The 27,443-nt window shown below is 38.1% G+C and overlaps 1 protein-coding gene across 1 annotated transcript; it reads left to right on the top strand.

The window, feature by feature from the left end:
* Nucleotides 1–26,745, top strand: LOC139735033 (ribosomal protein S6 kinase beta-1-like). Its single transcript, XM_071645808.1, has 15 exons — nt 1–264; nt 1,857–1,894; nt 3,259–3,376; nt 7,070–7,138; nt 13,522–13,669; nt 15,326–15,383; nt 16,729–16,829; nt 18,522–18,612; nt 19,453–19,543; nt 20,376–20,417; nt 21,237–21,302; nt 22,811–22,951; nt 23,845–23,952; nt 24,454–24,569; nt 25,830–26,745. Exons 1-15 carry the CDS (start codon nt 160–162, stop codon nt 25,981–25,983), a joined length of 1,446 nt encoding a protein of 481 aa, XP_071501909.1. The 5' UTR covers nt 1–159; the 3' UTR covers nt 25,984–26,745.
* The last annotated feature ends 698 nt before the right edge of the window (nt 26,746–27,443 follow it).

Below are 27,443 nucleotides of genomic sequence, written 5' to 3'. Positions count from 1 at the left end.
TCCGGCAGCGGCGGCCATTCATTCCCTCACACACCACGAAATTCGTGAAATCGCTGTTGAGACAGGCAGGCAATGTCTGACTCGTGTCGGAGAAATCCATTTACAAGTGCAATCTTTGGAGACGTATCAGCCGGGTGAAGATTTGATGACCATAAAACCATGATGGCAGGACATCCCGGCGTTTTCGATCTGGAGTTGTGCGAGCACGACAAAGGCGACCGCCTATCGGATAGTGATGACATGCACGACCCAGACTTACCGGAGGTAGGTTGTCTTGATATTTCGACATCTGCTGTAGGTCCTACCGTCTGTTCAGCGGCGTGAGCATGACATCAGTGAACACGGCGGAAATCTAACGTTAAAGCCTATATTAAAGGGCAGATAATGGCGATGATTGATTGCTTGATTGACCCATACAACCACCACATTTTAATAGGCATTTAGAATAATTGATAATGTAGAGTAATTTAGTCATGGATGTCGTGTCTCATAATCATAGAAATCTAATCATCTCCAATTGCTGTTCTAATCTTGTTCACACTACGCTGACCTGACTGGTCACTGTAAATTTACACGTTGGTCGCTGCATGTGTATGCATGGCTAAAAAAATATTTTGTGCTGTACAATATCGACACTGTTACCATCATGATCATGGTTAATATGTGAACTAACTTTGTACAAAAGTAGATCATATCTAAATCTTAAATACTACTGACTGTCATACTGTAAATATACAACTACAGATTGTATGGGTAAAAATAGCCAGACCACTGCTGTAGACCAGACGCCGTGTGGCTCGGAGGCCACGTTTTTACAGTGGCTGCCTGGTCTGGGCTGTGTATTGGTAAGTAAGGGTAAAAACAGAGGTGCTAGGTGGCTGTAGTAAAAGGTCCACAGCTGTGTTTTTACAGTGGATTGTGCAAGAACAGAGACATGGCACTTGACAGCAGTGCCATTTCCTTTTCACTCAGTTCCTCAGAGGTTCCGTACAGAAAGGATCAAACAACAGTTAAAATAGCCTATTAGTAGTATTCTGTAATTATGATATTGTACTACTTTTGTTAAGTTCTCCTGTGGAGTTTGTTAATGTTATATACAAGTATTGTCATTATTAATTGGTTAAAAGGTTTTTGCCATGCTCATACTCACATGTCGTGTGAAAAGCTTTAGAATCAGATGAATTCTCACTCTAGTTATTCCTCATTTGATGATTCAGCGGAGAATGTTCCTTGGCCTTGTGAATACATTTACAGTCTGTGAATGTACACATTTGTATGTTTGTAGCTGATGAATACATGTACAAATGATTGTAACATTAGAAATTAATGTTTGAGTGTAGTACAATTGTAAATTGTGACTGGCTGTTTTGAATTGAGGACTTGTGTCGCGTGCAAGTTGTGGGATAGATTCATTCTTCTTCGTCTTCCATTAAAGTACATCAGTCCCTCTTAGTAGAGTAAAGTCATACTAAGTGCAGTGAGGTGTGTGGTCACTGGAACACATGTAGTACAGAATACAGTGAACACACACAAATAAAAAGGTTAAACAGCTTTGGGGGTTTGTGTTACTAGATCTTCCATGAACAAAGTGTGAAATATTTTTCATTTATTTTCCATGTCATTCAAGCATTCACATGCTCTCCCTCACAAAAGTAACCACAAAATTTTGATTGTTATTTCAGTCAGTTTGTCAAACTAGCAATTTGGTAACTTTCTAAGCATGATATAAAGTGAAGTGATATATTCCTAAAATCATACATACTCCAGACTTGCCATTTGATTAAACAATTTCATTTCAAAAGATTGTTCTGTAATGAATTGAAAATTTTCTTCTCATTTTATGCTCTCTTTTGCAGGATTATCAAAGCACCAGTTCAGATTATGGTCCTGATGAGTGAGTACATTGTACATCAATACTTAGAATTGAAATATAATACCAATAATAATTGTTGACATGGGATGTATTTTTTGTTTTCATGGCAAGCAGTCCCCTTTCTTTTCAAAGCATGTACATTTAATATTGAGTACATATGTTGCAGCGGTGGATCCAGATGGGGGTGCACCAGGAGCGTGCCCCCTCTTTATCTTGTGTTAAAATAAAAGAAATCAAAAGAATAAAGGGGGGGGGGGGGAGGCACATGCGCCCCCTTTAATTTTGTAAAGGCACCTCCCCTTTAAGGGATTCTTGGATCCGCCCCTGTGTTGAAGGTTACATTTTTATTGTATTTTAGCGCTCATGCACTCAGCATACCCTTGTTTCTCACATTTCAATAGGGAACATAGATACCAATTATCAACACCTTTTTAGGTACATGGATTGATAGATAATATTGAGAGACAGATAAAGACTATAGAGAAAGAAAGGAAGAAAAATGGAAGCAAGAGATACTAAGAGGTCTTGCATGTCACCATAACAAAGCTCCGACTTGAAGCCTACAGTGATAAATGTTACAATTTTTCAGGAAATACATTTTCCTTTTGAGCCACAAACTTGAGATTTAAAAAAAAGAAGACTTTTATTAATAATAATGATAATAGAATAATAATAGATATCATTTATAAAGCACTAATTACTAAAGTTTCTACTTGTGCTTATTAAGACTCCTTGTTGTTGTAAAGCAAAAGCATAAAAAGTATGTCACTAGTTGAATTGGCACTACTGTTTTCTTCTTTGAGGGCAGGGGAATATTGCCCTTTAGGTCGTGGGCAACTGAAATAGAAAGAATGATTTTACTGTAGTGGCCCAGTTTGACAAATAAAGAGAAAATTCTCTCTGAAATTATACATTATGTGCAAGTTCATAAGCAAAATTTCCACTTGATTTACATGAATGATTCCATTTTACATCCAGTCTCACCTATTTCACGTTTTCCCAGTGTCAGTTTGGAAATTGCTGCCTTTGGTGTAAATTGATAACATCATTGCTTCTATTACAAAATGCCTGTGTTTGTTTGTTTTTTATCTCAAAGTTTATAATGAAATGTACACTGAATTCAGTGTGTCCACAGTGATGTGTTACTCACAGTAACCTTCTCTCTCCTTCTGGGAATGATTTTATACCTATAATTCAAACTGCTTCGTAAACTTGTACATTGCTGAGGTACACATGAATGGGATGTTTGTCAGGTCTGACAATACAACCATAGCTTTGTCACAATATTATGGACAGGGATTTAGATGGTTTTGAACCTAAATTTTGTATTTGTTTATTGTTGTTTGTTTTTGATTCTTTGATTGCTGTTTTCTGATAATTTTCAGGACCTTAGAGCTGGAGGAGGTATCGCTGTCTGAGGAGACGGTGAATCCAGGAAAGGAGCGAGTGGGTCCGGAAGATTTCCAGCTACTTAAAGTACTAGGCAAGGGAGGCTACGGCAAGGTCAGTCTTAAAGGCATAATTTACCATTTGCAGATGAAACAAAAACCCAGCATTAGTGCTTTAAAATACAATGTAGTTCTAAAATGGGAGTTAGGGATAGAAACAACCACTGTACAAATTTGAATCCTAAATCGATGTTAAGTATTGCTAATGTGAACAATAGTTATGATAAAAAATTTTCTAGACTAAACTGTCTACAGTTATGGTTTATTGAGAAAAATACTGATCTCCCTATTTGTAGGCTTTATTGCAAAAATTTTAGATGGTGAGATATTTTATGATACAACAGACCAACAGACCTACACATATGCATCAAGTGTGATATCAAAATGTTTTAAATCAACTGCTCTCAAAGGTAAACAGGACCTTTAATCCTTTCGATTTTTGAATGTGTCTAGACAAATCTATTTAAGTGTAGATAATCATGATAATAATAATTTGGTCTTACAGTTTTGTATTTACGCAGGGTAGCCTCTTCGCCATAAACACTGCTCTTCCAGAGGGCTGTGCAATTATTAATTACCCCAGCATTGTCATTTATAATGCATCTAGGTCAAGACGGACATTGTAGGCAAAACATCTTGTCCAAGGATTGTACCCTGGCAGGATTTGAACCCCAAACCTTCAGTTTACAAATCCAGGACCTTCTCCACCATACCATGGCTCTCCCACATTTGTGGCAATTACATTGCAGAGTAGTTTGTATAGGATTGATACAAATGAGGCAAAAATATACACACATTTTCACTCACTGCCCCCCCCCCCTACACTCACACTCTTACACTTGAAGATGGCAGTGGACAGATCTTTGAATATTTATTTATTTATTTATTTGTTTGTTTATGTATGTACATGTATGTATGTATACGTATGTTTTTATTCATTTATTTGTTTATGTATGTATGTATGCATACATGTATACGTATTTATTTATTTATTTATTTATTTATTCATTCATTCATTCATTCATTCATTCATTCATTCATTCATTCATTCATTCATTCATTCATTCATTCATTCATTCATCCATTCATTCATTCATTCATTCATTTTTAAAGAGGAGCAGCAGAGGGTAGTCCAGGGGCTAAACAGTTCAAAGAAATATGAGCTCTTTGAGCAAGTTCTTTTGAATGAAAGCAAGGAAGAAGAGTAGTGAGTGAATTAATAAATATCACCCTTGATTTACAGAGTTTGTATTTCTTTGTTACGTCTTGATAGTCATCATGCGACCATGAAAGCAGCATGTATACGTGTATCCATGTATGTATTACACATGAGAGGCTATGACAAAGAATTTTATAAAAATGTGACAGTTACAATGTATAGACAATGTGCCTATTGCAGGGCTGCACACTAACACTTTTTTTTTTTCTACTGGTCTGACAGACAATTCTGACCAGTAGGTACCCAGTTTTTACATGTTTTGCTGGTCCATTCCTGAAAAAGTTACTGGTCCGACAGAAATTTTTACTGGTCGGGGACCATCGGACCAGTGCCAGTTTGCAGCCTTGCCTATTGTGATACCAATTGGTTATAATGACAATGATTACACCCATAACACTCAGTAATACTGATCGTTTAAAGTCATGATGCACTAAGTACTTCTTTCAGTGCTGTGTGATGGTTTGTTTGTAGCCAAGTTATTGTCAGTTTCGAAGACTAGCACGACATGAGGACAAAGTACACTTTGTAGAGAACAAAACAGGAAAGAAAGATTAGGGGAAACTTTATTATGACAAGTACTGTAGACTCACAAATGTGTGTAAATTAGGTTAGACCCCTACTTAATGTCATAATAAAACAAAGTTTGGAATACAATGTGTGTGAAACATATTACAGAGGTTTGGTTGAAAATGTGTCCAGCAAAGCCTCAAACGGTGTCAGGTGATGGAGAACTATGTGTATTGGAAGAAAGACAGATCATGCTTTCTACACAGTCATCTCACACAGTACATTGAAATGAGGACATTTCTTTGTGGTCATGCAGTATACATGGTGGTCAGACAGGATGTAATCATGGCATGACTACTGGTGACACAAATCTTGGGGTGACCTCTAGGGAAGCCACAATGTTGTCCAGCTCCTAGCGAGATAAATTATAGCTTTATCTATGAATCATGTATGGTGTCATCATGTGAATCATGATCTGTTTCTTGTCCCAATTTCTGAATGTGTAGGGATGTTAAAAAAAAGATAATATCAATCGTGCACTAAAATACGATACATAATAATTAATGGTAAATTATAACTCATCTTTTTTCAAATAATCTTTATTGACATTCAAATCAATGCAAATATAATATAATCGGCTGATGCTGCTGTACAAACAGAAAAATCACATTTTTTTTTTAATGCAAATAATAACATTGCTCTGCACAGGAGGTACTCCCTTTCTTGCATGAATATTGCTTTCTTAAGAATTGAAATTAAACTTGATATTTCAACACCTGGCATTCCAGTCATCCAAAAAATAAAATAAAATAAATAGATAGATAAATCTATGATATTTTTGTATCATGGCTCACCATGGTAGCTTCAATACTATAAAACAGTGTGATGACAACTTAAAGTAAGGGTCACATGATTGGTTTACACTTAAACTTTTTTTTTTTGGCACTAATAGTCAGGATTAAACAGCTCTACCCATCTTCAAATGATTATATAATAGTTGGACATTTTTCTTCTGAAAACAAACAAAAAAGCAAAACAAAACATATGTCTGTTGCCAAGAGAACCAAAGGAACATTGACCTATCCAAAGATTAGTCTGCCATGGAGCTGACAACAGAAACATTTATAACTTGATAAGGATTCCAAACTGTTAGTGTGTATACAACATGCATGCTTCATGAACCCATTTCTGTTTGAAGATATAGAACATTCTTTTCCAAACTCATGTAGTTATCTCCAGTTGTGTGTACATACCAAGAGTCCTGAAAAAAAAAATCTGAAATGTCATTGTTTAGTCATGTTATTGAGAAGTACAATGTACTTCATTTGGATTGTCAAACCCTGTACATTGATATTGTGTGATTAGGTAATTGATGACTCGCATCAAGGAAAATATGCTCTCTAGGTTTGTAGTACAATGCATGAATAAAGTATTGTGGTCTCACTGTACCCAGATTAGCCTCTTTAGGGGAGATACAATTGATACCTTTGACCCTTGACCCAACAATGTGTGCTACCCTTGACTCCCCACTACCACAGCCACCCTCCCCTCCCCCCCCCTCCCCCCCCCCCCCACACACACACTATTAAGAAAAAACAAAAACATTTTGCAGCTCCTGGCTTACATGTAGTACTGTATGCCAGCATGTGGTATATTTGGTGTGTCAGCTGATAGCAATGAACTTAAAATCTTGCAGAGATAATAATTGCTTCCCATAATACAAATACCCTCCTTATCATTTCCAAGGTGGAATATTGCTTCTTTTATATTCTAGAAAAGAGATAATACCTTTTTCTCATCCCATCACTGTGGTTCTCCTTCACAAACTCAAATGCTGCCAAAATTATCTTAAGAGTCCCAATTCATGAAATACATGGGATTTTACCTGCAAAATATATGGTGTGTGTACAGTGAACTGTATTTGTCATGTATTTTTATTTTTCCCTATAAACTGGCTGTCTTACTCAAATGATTGATTCTGCAGATGTGAGTCAATCTCATTCTTGCCTTTATTTCTCACAGGTTTTTCAGGTTCGCAAAACAACAGGAAAAGACTCGGGGAAGATATTTGCCATGAAAGTGTTGAAGAAGGTAAGGTATTGTAAATATTTGTGTTGCATTTAATTTTTATTGTTGTTGCAGGAGGTGATAGTTTGAATGGTATAGTGTACTTTCTTTTTTGTAGAAGTTGCAACAACAACAATTTTTCGAATAATCAGCATTAGTTCTTTGTGAAATGGGCAGAAGATATTATGGAATACTGTATACGCCATATATTTCGCGAGTCTAAATTTTCGCGAATCGGGACTTCACAACAATTTCGCGAGTGGTTAAATTCGCGATCGTGGCGTCCTGTACTGAACGGAGAAATGTAAACGCGTATGTCACATTCATATCGGCATTAGAGTCAATATTTTCGCGTGTTTTTAATTTTGCGAATGGCAGCTGACTCGCGAAATTTGCGAAAATAAAAACCTCGCGAAATATTCGGCGTATACATGTACCTTACTTAACCCTTTGAAGACTAGTCCCAAGTACATTCGAGCAGGTTTCTATTGGAAATATGTGTTGTAGCAAAATCAGTCGTCCTCAACAGATTATCAGGGTCATTATTTTAGCTCTGCCACACAGTGCTATACAAATTTGGTTTCATTTCCTGAAAGCTGAGTGGTAGATCCATCAAGATATGCTTCCTGTGTGTAGTTTATCATGTCATAAACTTTTAATGCCCTGCCACTCGTCACTGGTTGTGACCAAGTCTGTGTTCTACAAACCCACTTGCCTGCTTGCCCAAAGTAACTCCAATAGGCAAGGGAAATGAATAAGCACTTGCCCTCATGGAGTGGGCCCTTGCTCTGACATCTATTTTGGGAGAGTAGGAAGAATTTCTTTACTTCAGTTCTATTTTCATGCCTCTGCCACAAAACGTTGCAGGAGGCATTATGTTTTCGGGTTGTCCGTCCATCCATTTGTTATCAATTTTGTGGATGACGTATTACTTAAGAACGACTGTAAAAGTGGATATTTTGGCGTGACTAATTTTTTGCGCTCGGCTGAGTAAGAAGAGTTTCGCATGTTTTTAATTCCACGGAATCAAGACATCAACTACTGGAACATGTGGCAAGCAAAACTATTCGCGTGCTTTTATTTTTGCGCTAGTTTCTGGTTGCGTGAAATGCACGAAAATTTCAACACCGCGAAAATGTCCACTTTTACAGTAGCTTTTAGAGGTACAGTTGTATCCAAATGAAACTTGGCATATGCTGTATGTACAAATGTTTGTATGAGTGGATGAAGCTGTGTACACCTACCAATTTGTGGATGCATGCACTCAAGGTGAAGGTCATACATGTAGGTCAAGGTCAAATTCTATTTGATTTCACTTACAAATAACTTCAAGAACAATTTGAACAGGGTGCATTCTGTCTGTAACTTGTACTGTGAATTACTGCATCCATGGTACATTTCTCAAAGCTTTTATTTTTGCATAATTCATGAACCAACTGATTTTCATGAAATTAACAACACGTCACAGATGTGATGTACAAAGTACACTTTGTATCCATGGTTGGCAATGCCAGTACTAAATTTTCTCTTGAAAAGGTGCAATTTTCTCATTCATCTCATTGGTTCTGAAATCGTATTCAGCCCTTCAAAGAAATGTCTTCCGACTTCCAATGTGGGAAATATTAAGCTTGCAAATATGGTGTAGGCCTAGACAGTATATCATAATATAGCTCGCTCGCTGTACTTAGAATTATAACTTGGCAGGTACAGTAAATTAAGCTGTAAAGATCCATGGGTCAAGGAATTGATTTACTAATGCAGGGCTGCACACTAACCCCTTTTGTCTGCTGGCCCGACCTGTCTGTTGGACCAGTAGGTACCCAGTTTTTTCCATTTTTTACTGGTCTCTTCATGAAAAAGTTACTGGTCTGTGATTTTCACTGGTCCTGGACTGTTGGACCAGTGCCAGTGCACAGCATTGACTAATGCTCAACAACCATACAATGTAATCTGATTGTGATGTGCTATCAATTTGACTTGACCCTATTCTGTGCTGTTTCAATTGCTTCACTTTTTATCATCATGACATAATGAATTATATTTTTATGAAATGAACTCATTGTGAACTTATAAGGCAGTCAGAACAAAATGAAATACTTTGAGTGATGAACTAGTACAGAAATCCAGATATTAGTAATTTATTCGTGTGTTTGGTTTGGGGCAAAATACATGACAAGTCAAACTGTACTGCTGACAGTCAATCAATATATGTGAACCTTGTACAGAACACCAGCTGTTGATATGCTTAGGTAAATGAACCTTGTCGTTTCTCCTGTGTATGATATCTGAGAAGTAGGTAGCCTGGAACAGACCTGGTGCAGACCTAGTAGTGCATTGTCAATATTTCTTTCTTCCAAGTTGTTTTGATACCGCAAGATTGCAATGCAAGGGGAAAAAAAGGAAAAGGAAGAACAAACAAAAACAGAAATTTTCCAGTGCGTTTTGAACTTCGCAAATTTTACTAGGACCTAGATTTGCGTAATTAAAATATGCGTGAAAGTTCTCATCTACACTGTATTCATTCATAAATACCAGTAGCAATTTGCGAAAATTTCTAGCTACCAAAAAGGCTGTTGGCTCCAATTCGTGCAAATTTCATTTCATGAATATTTCTTGTTTTGCAATTATTAATTTGTAGAGCTGCTTTTAAATTGTCTCTGACTGTGTGGGAGGCTTTCTGAAGACCTCAATAGCTCGTACACAGTGTATCTGGATAAGAGAATGAAAATTAAATCTCCCTGCTTCTGGAATTATCTTTGCTCATTGAGGTACCACACAGGTACTCCCTGACTGCTCCTTTCAAGCTTCCTGGTTTTGAGTGCTGAATGTTGCCATCTCTCACATTGTATGTTTAAACTGTCGCATTCATATTGCAATGACAATGAAGAGATTTCAAGGACATGTACATGTACCATAGATGTACACTGTATGTGACTCAAGTGTTATACATGTACATGTATACCATTACTATGTATAGAGCTACTAGAAGGCTGCAACTCCAACACACACCTAGTGTATACTGTATATAAACATGCATCTACATTGTACATGTACATGTAGTGGTAAGAAGATTCATAAACATTGATCATGTAAATTAGCACTAATGTTTCTCAAACGGGCTGAAAATTTACATCATAAATCAAATGATTAAAACTAAAATAATCAGATCCTATTCCTTGAAAACTGAATTTTCTTGATATATGTGACCCTGCACCTCAAAACAAACAAAAAGTCGCCAGACATGAATTTTTACACTGTAGTTAAGACCATATTCTGAAAGAGCAGACTTTAAGCTTTAAAATGATGTATAACTCAAATCAAATGGACTCTCCTAACCTATCTAAATATTGGAAAGAAAGCACAAACTCAGGAAAAGTGGGAACTGAGAAAAGAGGCTCTGAAGTACAGTGTCTATTCAAGCGCTCGGCTTGATCTTTTCCAAACCGTGCTGGCTGTGCGATGAATGGGACAAAAAAACAGGAAGTAAACCACCAGAGTAATAACGATGAAGGGATTATCAGATTAAACTGAAATTAAGCATGCCTCATTAACACATTCTGTCCATAATTCCAACTTTCAAAGCAGTAGTGTTATCTTTTCAAAAGTTATTAGAGTTGAAAGTGAAGAGTGTGGACAAGGTTTTTCAGAAATGAAAAGGGGATTCTAAAGACACACCTAATCACACTATTCTACCAAAAATGTTCGAGATAAACTGCTAAAAAAACACACTTTCCTGCCCGTTTTATGATACCAAATTTTAGCATAATGTAAAAGGAGACCCGCTCTTTTAGAAAATATGAAAAAGTCAAGTTCGGCTTGGTTGACCCATTTCACTTATTTTCAGTCCACACGCAAAATCAGTGTGTGCGACTTTATGTTCGTTTTGAGGTGCACGGTCACATATTGAATTTCTTTATACAGCTGTAATCAACTTTTTTTTTTACTCTCTTTTCCTTGTATTCATCCACACATAAAAAAGATGGCACAATGAGAACATGTGTGCATAGTGGGTCACAACAATGTACACATGTAGGTAAAACAAATGCCTTTATCATTTTTTTTTCTTCAAAATTCCTTTTTGGTATTCCCAAAGAAAAAGTGAATTTCATACTTTAGTTTCTGTTGCAATGGAAAACAGGAAGTTGTTTCCTCTGTGTTTTCTTACATGGTACCCTGCCATATGTTATAGTCCAACAGGAAGAAGAAATATGTGGTCCACTGAACTACAATGTATATTTTGTTTGTGATTTGTGTGTCAGGTTCTTTGACTAGTAATAGTACACTGTAGTAGGGCAAAGGTCAAGTGCTGTACGGTTTGCTCTGTATGTGTCAGTTTGTTGTGTGTCAGTTTGTTTTATTGTTGTGATTCATTATTCTTTTCTTTACTGGCCTGTTGGGGATTGTAGAAATTAGCCAGTAATGGATGGCCCTAGGTTTGAGAAGTGGGCCAATCCTTCCCTCAGTCTTATCATTTGACTAAATTTGGAGAAGGTGACCATTTGTTCAGGAAATTGTGCTTATTTGGGTTAATATATGATGAAAATAAGATCAGAAAATGTTGAGAGCAGAACATCGTCAGCTGAAAGCCAGATATCTGTTTTCATTGAAGCCCACCACTGCACAGAATAGTAATTGCTTTCACTGTTTGTCACTTTGTTTTTTTGGTAATGTGGTTTATTGAATGTTGAACTACATAACTGTATGGAGGTCAAACGCAGTTAGGGTTTTAAAAAATAATAATAAAAATAAAATTAAAAATCTTCAGCTAAAAGGAAGATATTTCAATAGCTGTTTGTTTGTTTTTTCCTGCAGAATAGTAATGTTTTCATTTTTGTTGTATAAGTTGTTATATCTCAGACAATTTCTATATGTAGGGAACTACATAGTATAGTAATAAACAATAGAGACTAACTTGTTATTTGAGATCTCTCAAGGGGAGACATTGATATACCACATTTTGAAAGTTTTGTAACCCCACCCCAAGAGAAGAAACATTTAGTTTGAGATTTTATCTAAGGGAATATTAAAAGTGGACCCCAGTTTTGTTATTGAAAAATCTTGAGGGACAAGTGGGTCTTTTCAACATATTTGTTGTTGTTGTTGTTTTTTTGCCACTTAATGGACATGGTGATATTTGATACTGTATGTGCAAGATTGTGACCATAAGGTGACAGATAGTCTGTTTTTGTTTCTGTGAATGCTGATACTCCAACAAAGTCATTGACCATTTTCCCTTGGCTGATAGAAAACATGGGCAATCCACGGTGGCATTTCATGAAGTGTTTTATCAGATTTTTTTTCTGACAAACTATTGTGAGCTACAGAAATCTTTGCATCCCATAGGCTGAGAGCAAATTTGTCCAAAAAAAAAAAATCAACAAAATGCTTCATTTAAATGCCCACAGGATTTTTTCTTCTTTTTTAATGAAATTAATGAAAAATCCTGCCCAGTAAAAATTATCTCTTACTTTGTCATCGTGCTTGAGCAGAAGCCAAATTCTGACTGTCCTGTCTACCCCATTGCCAGTGGTGACTACAAATAGATTGTGAGTTACGGTAGATTAGAAGCATACAACATGTAGCCATGTGCATTGACTTGTTGAACTTGTGATGATGTTTACATCAATTGATGTATTCAGCCTCTGGGCTAACAGGTATTTTTCTGTGGATGATTTGCATATTAGGGAGAGGTAAACATTTCTATGGTGGCAGCCTTTGTGACCTTTACATACAGCTTGCTTGGGAAAGGGGGTTAAAGAAGAGGGAGAGGGAGGGGAAGAAAGAGGAAGAAATGGAAGAAGCGAACAGAATTGAATAAGAGGCAGAGAAAGAAAAGGAGGAGGAGGATGAGGATAGGATGGGAGGAGGAAGAAGAGAAGAAGGAAGAGCAAGAAGAGGAGGGGAGATGAGGTGGAGGAGGAAAAGAAGAAGGAGAAAGGGGAGGGGAGGAAGGAGAGGGTGAGGAGGAGGAAGAGGAGGAAGAGAAAGAAGAGGAGGAGGAGGAGGAGGAAGAGGAGGAGGAGGAGATGAAGATTGATAGGAAGAAGAAGAGAAGAAAGAAAAAGAAGCAAAGATGGAGATTGATAGGAAGAAGAAGAGAAGAAAGAAAAAGAAGCAAAGATGAAGATTGATAGGAAGAAGAAGAGAAGAAAGAAAAAGAAGCAAAGATGAAGAGACCTGAAATAGGGACAGGCACTGGAGGAAAAGGAAGAATAGAATCCTGGTGATGGTTAAACCACCAATCAATTAATTTTCTTCTCTTTTGCTCCCCACCCCCCCCCCCCCCCTCCATGTCTTTGTCTCTCACACTTTTTTCAAACTGCCTGGTACGTACCTATCTGTCTATCTACACTGTACCTACCTTCTATTTCTCTATTTCTGTCCCTCTCTGTCTACACCCCATGCAGGCAAAGATAGTTCGTAACCAGAAGGACACGGCACACACCAAGGCGGAGCGGAACATACTGGAGGCTGTCCAGCACCCATTCATAGTCAGTCTACACTATGCCTTTCAGACTGGTGGCAAACTGTACCTCATTTTGGCGTACCTCAGTGGTAAGTTTGTTCTTTGGTCTTCACTTTACTATCAATGGTACTTCGTCTCAGTCAGACAAGCAGAATTTGACGATGAAATATTTGTGTGGCATCTGTTCAAACGTTTCTTTGTCATAGTTATTAGCTGACTAGTGCTTTGGGACCATTTCCCTTTTCTCTCTTTGCATTTAAATGATACTTCTTACTTGGATATGATAAGTTTTGTCAAGTCTAGTTTCATAGAAACATATAAATAAGTATATATTTTGAAATTTTTCATTTTTCCTTCAATATACTGTGGAGCAATGTATCAAGTTTATATCCTAGACAAAACAAACTACATGTGATCAAATGGAAAAAAAAGAATTGAAGGACCACAGTTGATGCGAATTCTTTGTTTGTCTCTGCATGATATCTATGTTTTTGTAAGTTTCAGTTTTGACAGAACATGTTAAAAATGAGATTAATAATTAAAATCCAGACTATCAGTGATATCTTAATGTGCACTCAAAGTGACATGCAGATGTCATTGTCAGAGCAGGATATAAGGAACTATCCAATTCAGTAAGCATGAAAGTATATTTCTTTGTTCTGTTTTTATGTCCCATCTGTGGGCTAAAGTGAATAGAGGAAGTGGTAATCTACAGTGTATATTCAGCAGTTCTACTTTCGGAATCGGTGCTATGCAGTCATGTACATCTCATCTTGTATGCAAAAAGAAGCTGTGTACACCAAGTCAGTGCTGTCTGGATATAAAATTCCCTAAAGTCCCAGGTATTGGGCACTCTACAGTCTGTCATATCAGAGAATATGGAATCCATCAGAGTGTGCTCCCTACGCCATTAGGTCCATGCTTATACACAAGAAAAACAGATTAACAGCTGTATAAGCAACCAATTCATCAGTCAATTTAGGACTGTATCTCTTGATACATGTATGCTCTGTTTGCTAGTTGGCACTCACTCTGGAGCACTTTCTTTGCCAATTGTTGTAAAGTGTTTGACACTAATTGTCAATCAGTAGCGATTATTTACTTCTCTTTACTCCCTTTTGTCCCACATTGGCTTTCCTGTTGGACTGAGGGACATTGCTACAAAATGTACTGTACACCTACATGTACATGTAGGCTTACTACTTTTATAACTAGGTCAAGTTAGGAGGGACTGCTGAAATGCTGATAGAAAAAGCTTGTCAAGTTAAGCTTAATTCCTGAGCTCCCGAAGGGCTATTAAATGATCATCGATATTGCAAAAATTGAATGGAAAAGACGGTGCTGAATATAGTGACCGCATGCAGAATGTACAAGCTTCATAACACAGACAAAGAAAGAAAGCCACGGTAACCTGTGACATCTTCAAACTGCTGAATTCAGGCAGGGAAAAAATGTCGTGAATGTCAAGAATGTGGAGAATGTCAATGCATGATTTAACATTTGACTGTAAAATTTTGTAGGTAGTAACAGTTAACATCAACTTGTTTTTTCTCTGTCACCTTTTCAGATATCTTGTTTTCCTGAGAGCCAGCATTGACTATGAGAGATGCAGAAATACATTGTATTCTTCCTTTTCCTAATTTCTATGAATTAAAAAAAAAAGAGATGAACCATTGCACTCAGAATTTTTGCAGTTTTGTGGGTCCCTTTGTTGACGCAGTCTGTTTTACCTTTTCATTGGACAGGAGGAGAATTATTTATGCATCTGGAAAGAGAAGGAATATTTATGGAAGACACAGCATGGTATGTAACAAAAGTAACTTTATTTGTAGTTCCTTTAATAGATACTGTCACATAATAGAAACTATCACATTATTCTTGCCATGTACAATGTACGGGGAAAATATTGAAAGACAGTTTAGATGACATTGAGTTTTGTAGAACTATTTAAACCTCACAGACATCCCATATTCAACCATGAACCAAAATAATTGCTGAGTTCTTGGTTAAGGAGGCAGTGGCCATCTCATAGAGTTTGTCAAAGTGCTCCTTGGTTTTCCTTGCTCACGTGTACCCAGCTGTGAGCATAGATATGGGTTGGAAAGGCACAATGAATGAACAAACAAACAAATAACTGCTAGCATTTTTATGACATTTCAAAGTTTGCCAGCTACACAGCATATTTCATTGAGCAAATTGCTATAAACAAAGTCTTGAAAAAGCCTCTGCCAGATATGTGTTTTGGTAAAAATTGAAACAAACTCATATACAGCAGTTGAACGTACAGTCTCTGTACTATATACTTCATACAAAACTACTCTGTACTAAAGCTCTTGGGTTTCTATATCAGCCTCTCTGTTTGAATCACTCATAGTTTTATGCAAACATTTATCGGTGGGGGCATACACAGTATGTGTCACCCCTGTGAGGTTAAGAAATGTCTGTCTGAAAAGTGAGTCAGAGCAAAGTTGGGATAGTCTCTACCACCTGTCCAACATGAATGTCACATGAAGTCAACATTATCTGGACCCTGGATACAACATGTCCGTGGCTTTTAGCCTCCAAAGGGACACAAGGAAACAGTGCCCATGTGATAGCAATGTGTCAACCCTGGAATATAAACACTGTCAGAGAAAGGATGTAATATATATCCTTTGTGAAAGGTTATATTAGGCACACACAGAGATTATGGCAGAGCATTGTGAATAGATATATGCCTCATGTGTGTGTGTGTGTGTGTAGTGATTAGAGTCAGCTCCAAAAGAAGGGATTGTCATACTGCTACACTGTACAGTGTACTTTGCGAAAAGAGAACACACTTTTTTTTTTTAATGCAATACTACAGAGTAAGAGTCATTTTCTGTACCAGAATTAACTTCTTCCCTTGCATTTTTCATTGTTTACTTCCTCTTTCAAGCCCTCTTTTTTTTTACATTTATGAACCTGCATCACAAAACTACAAAAAAGTTGCCAGACATGGATTGTACTCCTTCCTTGATACTTTTACAGCTATGATGTGATTTAAGTTTGATTTAAATAGTAAAGTGAATAAAGTTTTGTCTCAATCAAAAGACATGAGATTGTGGTATGATGTGCATTACAATTCACAAATTGATGCAACAGTGTGTCTTTTGCTTTGTCTTTGCAGTTTTTATCTATCAGAAATAGTTTTAGCCTTGGAGCATCTACACAGACTAGGGATCATCTATCGGGACCTCAAACCAGAGAACATCATGCTCAACAAGCAGGGTAATTCACTGCCTTATCTCTGCTGAATTCTGTAGAGTCCCCACCTGCTGCCAAAAGTTAATTTTGGGCAAGTAAGATGTAAGGGCAATGCAAACTTGGTTGTGCATCAAGTACTGTTGTGGTGCCCTTTGCATTCCAGTTCTGCACCCTGTGGGTTTCATTTTGTAAGATGTAAGGGGAACACCTCAAGTGTGATGCTGCGTTTAAACTCCTGGCAGAAACATGTTATCCAAACAGCTTTCAAGGAATTTTTACGAGTTGATAAATGCAAAGGTTTTGAAAGCCCTTTAGGAAAGTACTGTGTTTATCAACTCCTTTTCTCGGCAGAAACAGGTGCTTTCAAGTGCCAAAGCTGCTAGGAAAGCCTTTTACGCGTTTATTCTCCTTTCTCGGCAGTTATCTGTGAGTGTCAAAGCTGTTTTGAAAGCCCTTTAGGAAAGCCTTTTCGAAAGCCCCAAATGTGGATCCAAACAGGTTTCAAACAGGTTTCAGTAGCAAGTCCAAAGCTGTTTTGAAAGCCCTTTAGGTCGCCCTACTGCGGTTACGCAACCATGTGCTGAAAAGACGCGTGCCACGTAAAGTGCACGCGAGTATCACAGGTGTATACACAGAACTTTTGACAAGGAGGTGTTTCTCACCAGTCAACAGTCTGTGATGCCGCCATCATAGAGATATACCACTAGGATCTCTAGAGGAGCTATCTGTTCGCCGTCCCTTCTTATATCTCATTGGCCCATTCAAGCTGTTTAAATAGGGGAAAGTTGATAAACAAACAAGTGAAGCCGCCGTGCCGCCATCTTTAAACCAGGCACACTCTATGGGGCTGTACTTGCACACATTTTCCAGCAGAGATTGTCACCAAGATCATGCAATGTCATGAGCTCCATACACAAGTATATGGGCAATGTGCAGGGTAAGATGGCGACACGGTGGCTTCAAAGTGATGGGCCAATGAGATATCCAGATACTTCCTATAGAGATCAGTGGGTTATACCCATCAGACAGGCTTCCTGTTCAGAGATATATCTGTAGTGGTTTGTTTGTATAAGGAAATTCATGTAGAAACTGTTTGGAGTAGATGAACCTAGCAGTCTGTCACTCCATATGAGGGAATGTCAATTGTTGGTTAGAACCCTCAGTCCCACCTTTTGAAACATGTGTGCCCTAATTAAGAGTGACCCAGAAGACCAAGTGATATGCTTGCTTTGCCAATGAGAGCAGACCTTTCTCTTCAGGAAGACAAGCAGAGACTGAGTAGCGTGTCTGTTAAGACAGCTTTACTAAACAGCAGGTTATAGGAACTGGTTTCAAAGGCACTTTTCTCTACGCTTCTTGTTCAAATAGTCCCATAAACTGGTCATGACCATCAAACATCCTATTTAAACATTTTACAAACCATCATCTTGATGAAAAATGGATTTCCTTGATCGCAAAGAGGTTCGTCGATCTCAAAGAGTCTTGCAAGGTTATGATAAATTGCTTTAACTCGTACAGTGTCATTGCAGAAAAATATTATTGGAGATGATCCTTCACATCGATGATATGAAGTTTGCAGACATTTTGTGGACAAAATTAGTAAAATGTTATTACAATAGCATGGATGTGCTTGGTTAGACATTTGTATTTTTGTAAGCCTCAAATGCCTGGATTACATAATGCAGTGCTGTAATTGTGTCCCATTCACTTCCACAGGTCATGTTGTTCTCACTGACTTTGGTCTCTGCAAAGAGTCCCTGGAAGAAGGCTCCATAACACACACATTCTGCGGCACCATAGAGTACATGTAAGTAGGACCAGGACTTCTCTGGCCCTGGCATCTGTTACCTACAGTGTAGGCAACGGTCACACCCAAGCTGCCAGTTTGCGTGAATGAAGGAATAGATGGAGTGGGTGCTACAAAGTAACAAAGTGATAATATCACGGTCTTTTATTTGAGCATGGTTAGCAACCATTGTGTTCATAGATAATTATTCAGGTCATGTGAGGTTATTTAGAACCAGTTTCCATGACAATGAATGGCTATGATGTCATACTCCAGTACTATGTAGGGGATAGGTGCAAAGAGAAGGGGAAAGATATCTTTCCCAATATAAAGAAAATATAATGGGAATTCCACAAAAATTAATTTTTCATGAAAATTACACATTCTATCAACTTGATACTGACATATGCTAGGGTAGCAATTATTTCCCCTGCTTTCTGAAAGTGGTTAGTCAAGTGCTCTTTTATTATGCTAGAAAAGTGAATATTTGTGGAATTCCCTTTATATTTTCTTTATATTGTTGTCCACACATGACATCATAACCTCTAGTAGTCTCCTTATCCAGAGGGTCCAACACCAAAACTTTAAAAATTCAAAAACTTTTGCATTGATTGTCCGATTTTCCTCAAACTTTCACTGATGTCTTCTACTAATGTTGCTGCTTTCACTCAATCCACATTTCTCTTTAGGTTTTCTTTTAAACAAGTTTAGATGGCTATACCACCATCAGTGTGAGATGAGGAATGTCTTGACCTCTTGAATGTAGGTCTTCATTTTGAGTGTGAGGCACCCACCAGACACTGAAGAATGACTTTATAGATAGTGATATGGAAGCTTTTATTCCTTTTCTGGTCTCCCCAGGGCACCAGAGATCGTCAGTCGGAGTGGCCATGGGAAGGACGTGGACTGGTGGAGCCTCGGCGCCCTCATGTATGACATGCTGACAGGAGGGGTCAGTGAACTTTTTTCTCTCTCTCTTTCTCTATCTCTGTCTCCCTGTATGCCAATTCATGGTTACAATCTGAGCATGTGCAGATAAAGGTCAATGCAGACCTTCTCTTGAATTCAGCTTGTAACTTAAGTATTCCAAACCCGGAGAAAATTATGTCATAAATACTTGTGTGTGAACTACCCGCAGGTGCATATATCAGAATATGCAGGTGAATGAGTATTCTTTTCAACCAAATTATTGCAGAAGCCATTAGTTGACGCACGTACTTGTAAATTACCAATTTCTGTTTGGCTGCTCCTCTAGTTAAATCATGAGTCCATGTTTTATGAGTCTGTGGTTCAGAGGTCATAGTGTGTATATGTTTTAGATTTTTTGAGGGATTCCCCTCTGCATCTTTATATTCTTTTATAGTCTTGCTTATATTTACATTCTTGCAGGTGTGTGCACTTTTTTTGTCGCAATTCTGTTTTTCTCATTGTCATATTCTCACTCTGGCACTGTCTCTTCTCTTGCTTTTATCTCTCATGCTTCCTATCTTTCTATCATCTATCTTTCTTCCCTTCTCTTTCAAACTACATAAAATTGCTGTCTAGGTCTTTCTCTATCCTTTCCTACCCTCTCCCTATCCCTAGCTCTATCTTCCTGCTCTTTTCTTTTCTACCATCATGTCTTCTTCTTTTCTCAACCTGTCTTCACTTCTAATTTTCCACTGCCTCAAATTGTAATTTGATAAGAACTGTGGCAAACGATTCCAGCTCTAGCTTTAGTGAAATGTATCCGTGTGCAGCTGTACAGAAGAAATAACTGATCTCCATTTGATTTGATCATGCAGCCACCATTCACGGCAGAGAACCGAAAGAAGACAATCGAAAAGGTAAGCTTGGCTCTCTCAACTGATTAAAACAATGAAATTTGCTTGGTATCTGCAATTACATCAGCCATATTTGGTATTCCATACTGTGTGTTTGTGTCATGCACTTTCACCCTATGTTCGTGATGCAAACCCAAATTTTGGAAAATATGTGTTTCTCATTCAGCACTCATATCACATAGTCTAGGCAGGCTGAAATATAGCAAGACATTTTTAGCGAGACCTGTAATTGGAGCGATAAACCTGTAACCCTGCAGGAAATGACGCTCCTTTCATCCCCAAACATATTTAGCATGAGCTCTTGTTAACTTCAAAGTAGAAAACAGAAATGGATGGGTGGCCTGATATGTGGGTTAAAAGACAGTAGATGGTCTTGTTGGGGGGGGGGGGGGGGGGGGGGGAGTGAGGGAGGAGTGGTCAAATTAACTTCGTTGAATCAAAGGAGTACTGTAAAAGTGGATATTTTTGTGTCAGTAATTTATTGTGCTCGGCCAGGTAAGGTGAATTTCGCATGTTTTTAATTCTGCAGAATCAGGACATAAATTACTGGAACAAATGGCATGCAAAACTATTTGCAGGCTTTTTCTTTTGCACTTCTGGTTGCGCATATAGGCCAAAAATTTTCACTTTCACAGTAAAAAAAAAAGAAAAAAAATGAAGATTCAAGTGATTATTGACTCCTTTTACTCATCTGATTGTAAGGGGAAAAAATTACCAGGGTGAGAAAAAGTGGGAGGAGAGGTCAAATTGACTCCTTTTACTTAGATAATGAGTGTTATGGATGTGTTGAAAATGACTTCCTTTTTGTTTTTCTATTGCTAGATTCTGAAGGGAAAGTTGAGCCTGCCGCCGTACCTTACACATGAAGCCAGGGACCTCATCAGAAAGGTGAGCTACATCATTATCCGCTCCTTTTTATTTCAGAAATGTTCAGGTATAACTTTACTGCTGCGTAGTCAGATGACATCATCAAGTTTTGGTAGATAAGTTAAAGTCTGTATTAAGACATTGTAGTCATGATAAAAAGTGGTGAGAAAATTGTAACCAACTTAGTCATTTTCTTTCCTTTGTAAAAGAAAAGAAAGAAAACTGAATCAGCTGTGCTCCAATATTCTGGTATAGTTTGTAGTGTAAGTTGTAGCACTAAGGGCTTGGTTGCTGTTTTTTATTTCTGATATACTCATCTAGAAGAAATGTGTGAAATTTACATCTGCTGCTGAACTACAACATTTACATTTACAGTGACAGTTATATTGAGTTACCATGCATAACCATCTTGCTGAATTTGCATGGCCTATCATGATGACAAACCCTTTTGTGATGAAAGGTAAGATTTCTTGCAGGCTTAGACACCAGTTCTGAAACTGAAACCCTATCTTTGGTTTCGACTGCCAGGCATGTTGTCAGTTTAGTGAAGGGTGTTGTTTGTGTGTGTTCAAATCAAAGTAATGCAAGAACATTGAGGCAAACTTGAGCATTCTCTATCAAGCAAAGTTGGCTTGGTGTACTGTCGATAACTTCAAAATGTAGTGGAGTCTGTTTTGATGATGGTGATAATGGTGGCTACTTACAGTATATAGCGCAAAGGTCTGCCTTTTGATACTAATACTGACAATTGAGTACGTGTGACATGATACACAGGGACAGTGGAGTACTTCTTTAAACATCAATTAGAAATACAAGTAAGGCATGGATGATTAGATCTTGAATAAGTATGTTCAACTTTTGATTGAAATTTGTATGGCAGAAATTTGACAAAGATTCTTGGGAAGATTGTTTTCAAGTTTTGGACCTGTAATAGAAAATGCTCAATCTCCCCATGAGTATTCAACTTTTGGTATATATGAAATATTAGCACATCTGCTGAAGAGAGTAGATTGTGGGTTGGTTGTGCTCGATTTACTCGCGTAATCAGGGGGAGATGACTAAATAACATGATGTATCAGCTAAAGGATTTTAAAAGATTCTTTTGTCTACCGGAAGCCAGTGAAGAGACCTTCGAACTGACAACATTATGGTCTGATTTTAATTGATGTTAAAGGCAAGCTGCAGAAATTTGAACTTGCTGGAGTTAGATATATTTCTTTCTTAGAGATGTTGAAGAGCAGAAGTAGTAACCTACCTGTAGAGTCAACTTTCATTAGGTGGTACACAAAGACCTCATAATTTATTTATTTTCATTTTGTTTCTTGGTGAGGAGACCATCTCTGCCATTGCTTAGTGGTTAGTTTTAATGTGGTGGTAAGCAGATTGTTCTCCTCATGTACAGAGTCTGCAGGTATTGTAACAAATACAAACTTGTGTATGAACCTTATTGTTAGATATGCTGTCCCTACCCTCATTATGATATAACCTTCACCCCCCCCCCCCCCTACTTGCCTCTTCCCACACAACAGCTACTGAAGAGGCATGTCTCAGCCAGGCTCGGCAGCGGACCGGAAGACGGGACCAAGATCAAGACACACCCGTTCTTCCGACATGTCAGATGGGAGGATGTCATCGCCCGCAAGAATGAGCCACCCATCACACCTGCTGTGGTGAGTTGGTTTTTCTGTTATGTTGGTAGTCTGTATCTCAAGTATATAAAACAACATCGGCACCTTTTCTTAGAGACCTGATATGGGTGGAGTCACATTGAATCGATCTTTGCTGCCCACAAGGGTATATTCAAAAAGCACTAATACTGCCCGTCAGCCATGTATGAGCTAATAATGTGCATCAAATATACGCTCATCAGTAAAGGTCGACTCCAGTTAAGATTCTTGAGCTGTGTGTGTACTTACATAGTGATCAGTGATAAAGCTTTACACAATTCATTTCAGGGATTCTTGTGGCAGGCAGCTAAACTCCATGCCCCAGCTGGTTCTGTAACCCGTTGACACCATGGTATTTCCCCTCACTACTGGGACATCTCAGCGGGTTAAAGTGCAATTCCAGAAGGTGTTCAGGAAGCAAATGTAATTACATCAGAACAGAACACAGAATGATAGAGGTCTCATCAACATCAGTACTAGTGAGAGGAAGTTTTAATGCTCAGAAAAAAAAGAGGGAAGTGAATAGGCAGTGAATCTTATCAGTGAAAATCAAAATCCTGTGTCGGTGATTTGCTGTGCATTCTTGCAACATAGTTCCAATATCTCTTAATAGGCCTGTCTTCATCAGCCCAAAGTTTCAAAATAGCGTGCTATTTTGCTGCTACGAAACTAGCCCGATGTCAAAATAACCCGCTATTTGTACAGTGAAGACACAAATAACGCGCATTTGATCTGGAAAATTTCCACATTTCGCAATATCGGGCTATTTTCCTAAACCGCAAAATATCCTGCTAGTTTGAACTTCGGTCTAATGAAGACACGCCTCTTGTCTATGCCAAAGTTTGGCACCCATTTTTCTGACTGACACACATTTTCCTCCTTGGTATCCATCTCAGGTGAATGAGGAGGATGTGAGCCAGTTTGATTCCAAGTTCACCAAGCAGACACCGGTAGACAGCCCAGATGACTCCATGCTCAGTGAAAGTGCCAACCAAATATTTCTTGTAAGTGACTTCTATTTACTATTATGGATGGAAAACATAACTTAAAAAGCTTTGACCACTTGCAAGTCACACATAAAAGCAAGAAGTTATTTTCCAGCAGCATTAGCATATTAAGCATTTGTATATTCTTCAGAAATTTTGAATGGCCTTGCTGTTTCTGATTGGGCACAAGTGAAATATGTCTTTCCACTGTTTATCTCCAGTGCTTCTCACTAAAGAAAACAGTACAAAGATGTTGTCATTCTTTAAAGGGGCATTCCAGACGATTTTCATAATTTCACATCATGTAGTACATAAATTGACAACTAATATATAGATTTGTGGAATTTATTGTTGTTCCAATACTTCTGTGGGATGGTGGTCACATATTTCAGAAATTTGTATCTTAGAAGAAGAAGTGCATGTGAATCATCCTTGTTCAGAGACACCCACCTTCCCCCAGTGAGTGTCATATCACCTTTTGACTTAGAAGAAGAAGAAGATGGGTTTTCTGTTTGGCAGGGTTTCACCTATGTAGCGCCCTCAGTGCTGGAAAGCATGCACCAGAAGGTCCAGTTCACCAAAGTGCGATCACCTCGTAAGATTCCTGGGAGCATCAGCCCTCGATCGGCACTCAGGTGAGTCTGTAGTGGTCCCACATGTGTGAAGAACGTAGATAAATGAGGACGCAAGTGAAGCTACTTTTTTTTTTTCATCTTCTTTTCATTGAAATTTAGACCTCTTAATCCTTCTGACTTGGGAGGAAAATCATTGCTTTTTATTCCTACTCAGCCAGATTGATTTTTAAGTGTAAGTTTCTACCTAACAGTAATATCTATTTAAGGCATTATTTTCCAGTGTCGGTGTTCGTAAAAACATACTGGTATTGCTATATATACTCACTTATTCATAATTACTACCGTGATATGTATGCTTGTGCTGTCATATGACAGTTTTGCTGGGACTTGCCAGTAAATGGTCATAATTGTAATTTGTGGAGCCATTTACGATGCTCCCTTTAGTTTTCTACTTTTTTTCTTTTATTTGAAATTCAGAGTTTTGTATGTAAGAATTCATAGTCTTCAACGTCTAATGATGGAAGGTCTGGAAATATTGACAAAAATAATTAGCTCAAAGGAAATTGACAGCCTGCCGAAATGAGGGTTTTCACAATAAAACAATACATCTCTTGGTGTTAAAGGACAAGTTCACCTTCATAGGCATGTGGGTTGAGTGAATGCAGCAATATTAGTAGAACACATCAGTGAGAGTTTGAGCAAAATCGGACAATCCGTTAAAAAGTTATGAATTTTTGAAGTTTCTGCTCAGTCACGGGTGGATGAAAAGACTACTATAGTTTGTGATGTCACATGAGTACAACGATATAAAGAAAGAATAAAGAAAATTCAACATATTTCCATTTTTCTTGCATAACAAAAGAACACTCGACTTCTCTCTTTCAGAAGGCAAGGGGAATAATATTACCCTTAACATACGTCACTAGCAAGTCGAAGAACTGTGCACTTCATTCAAAAAGTAAAGTTTTGTGAAATTCTCTTTTTATTTTCCTTATATAGTTGTACGCATGTGACATCATACACTGTAGTAGTCTTCTCTTCCAGCAGTGACTGCGCAGATACTTAAAATATTCGTAACTTTTGAACGGATTGTCAAATTTTCCTCAAACTTTCACTGATGTGTTCTACTAATATTGCTGCATTCTCTCAATCCTTATGTATATGAAGGTGGACTTGTCCTTTAAAGACTAAAAAAGTGGTAGACAGAATATGTTTCTTTTGGTGTCATGAAACAACAACCACACAGACATTGGTAACTCACTAGATCAGGTGTAACACAAGTTTATACAAAGTTTTTTGTTTTTGTTTCCTTGGCAACAGTCCATCCAAGACGCCCCAAACCCAATTTGCCTTCGACGAGGACCTCATCTCAAAGCCCTCCTCTGCTTCCAGTCCGGGCGTCGCGCCCATAGAGGAAGCAATGGACACCAGTGATGCCGCCAATGCCACGGCAACCGCATCGGGCTACAGATGAGGATAACAGGATGGGAGTAGATAGACACAGACAATTTTAAAAGTGATTTTCTCTTTATTATCATTATATTAACTAGATAGATAAACGATATGAACAATGAATATACCATGTGGAGTGGACGATAAGGATGATGTATTCAAATTTTTGCCTGAGTCTACGCTGGTCATCGGCATCGTGCACCTACGCGGCTGGCGTCCTCTCTTCAACTCTTGCTCTGAGCTTCCATCATGTTCAAGCTTGATCTCCTGTCTCCTGTGTAGTGTGGGTACAGGTAGGCTACCCCCCATACGCCATGTTGGGATGTTGTATGTGAACCATGCATGGATGTCATGAGTCCTCTTCAGTTCATCTGTAAATGGATGCAAACATCACTGTAATGCGCTCATATCTTACACTGAATTGTTGCTTGCTGTCATAAAGTGTATTTCAGGAGAAAAGTATCAATCAGTTTCATCCTTCTATTTGTTTCAATCTCGGTGTATGAGAATCGACTGCTGTATCATGTTCAGACACCCTACTCGTTTAATTAAGTCATCATAGCTTTGCAACAGAATAGATAAGCGACATTTGTATGTTCACAAGCATTACTTAACTCTTTTGATTTCACCATGAAATGAATTTGTCGTGATAGCATTACAGGTATTAGCATTGAATGGGAGGATGATACTCTCCAGTCTGTTCTTGAGTTGTCATAATGAAGTCATTACAGTGGACTAGCCTGTAACCCTCAGCATGCTTTGTTCGAGCAAACATCCGTTCAATTGCGTTCGGACTTTCGTAAATTCCAGCCTATGATAAGTGCCATATTCATACGATATACAGGTGCAATCATTGTTTAGAGTAATGATGCTGATTGTGCTGCAGGGGATTACATTGGTATGCTTAATCAAGAATGCCTATACAGGAGGACTGCGATTATCCAACCACGTAGGGCCTAGCGAGCCTCCAGATAATCAATGTGGCCAGATAAGAGAGATTTGCTCAAATACAACACTTTCTAGCATATCATGCTTAGAGTATACACATGTTATTACCAGTTTACTAATATTATGATTATCTGCATGGCATTGTCATGTTTCATACTTCATATGATATGGAAATATAATGAAATATAGGCCTAAGTAAAATATCCCTTCATGTCCCTTCAGGTATTGTTAGTTTGATTGATATTGGCCGACAATGAGATCGAGATTGCGACTCGTCGAATACTGCAGCTGCATTGTATTGTAACCACTACTGTGCACTCAGTGTCAGTGACAAGCATGACACCAGTCACTTACATCGTCTCACGAACCTACTTAAAAGTTACAGTCTGCTGGGATGATTGGAATATGTCCCGTCATGTATCCGCACGATAATGGTTGAACATGTGTTTATTCTGAGTGAGATTTGGCACTAAAAATACATGGAAACCTTTAAAAAAAATGTCAGCAAGTCGATGTCCGGATAGCAGAGAATCC

This window comes from Diadema antillarum, unplaced genomic scaffold (assembly GCF_040938485.1).
Source record: "Diadema antillarum isolate AM-2024a unplaced genomic scaffold, OU_Dant_1.0 seq00000562_RagTag, whole genome shotgun sequence".
Classification (NCBI taxonomy): domain Eukaryota; kingdom Metazoa; phylum Echinodermata; class Echinoidea; order Diadematoida; family Diadematidae; genus Diadema; species Diadema antillarum.
Note: the sequence above shows the minus strand (reverse complement) of the source record. Positions and strands in the feature narration are given on the sequence as shown.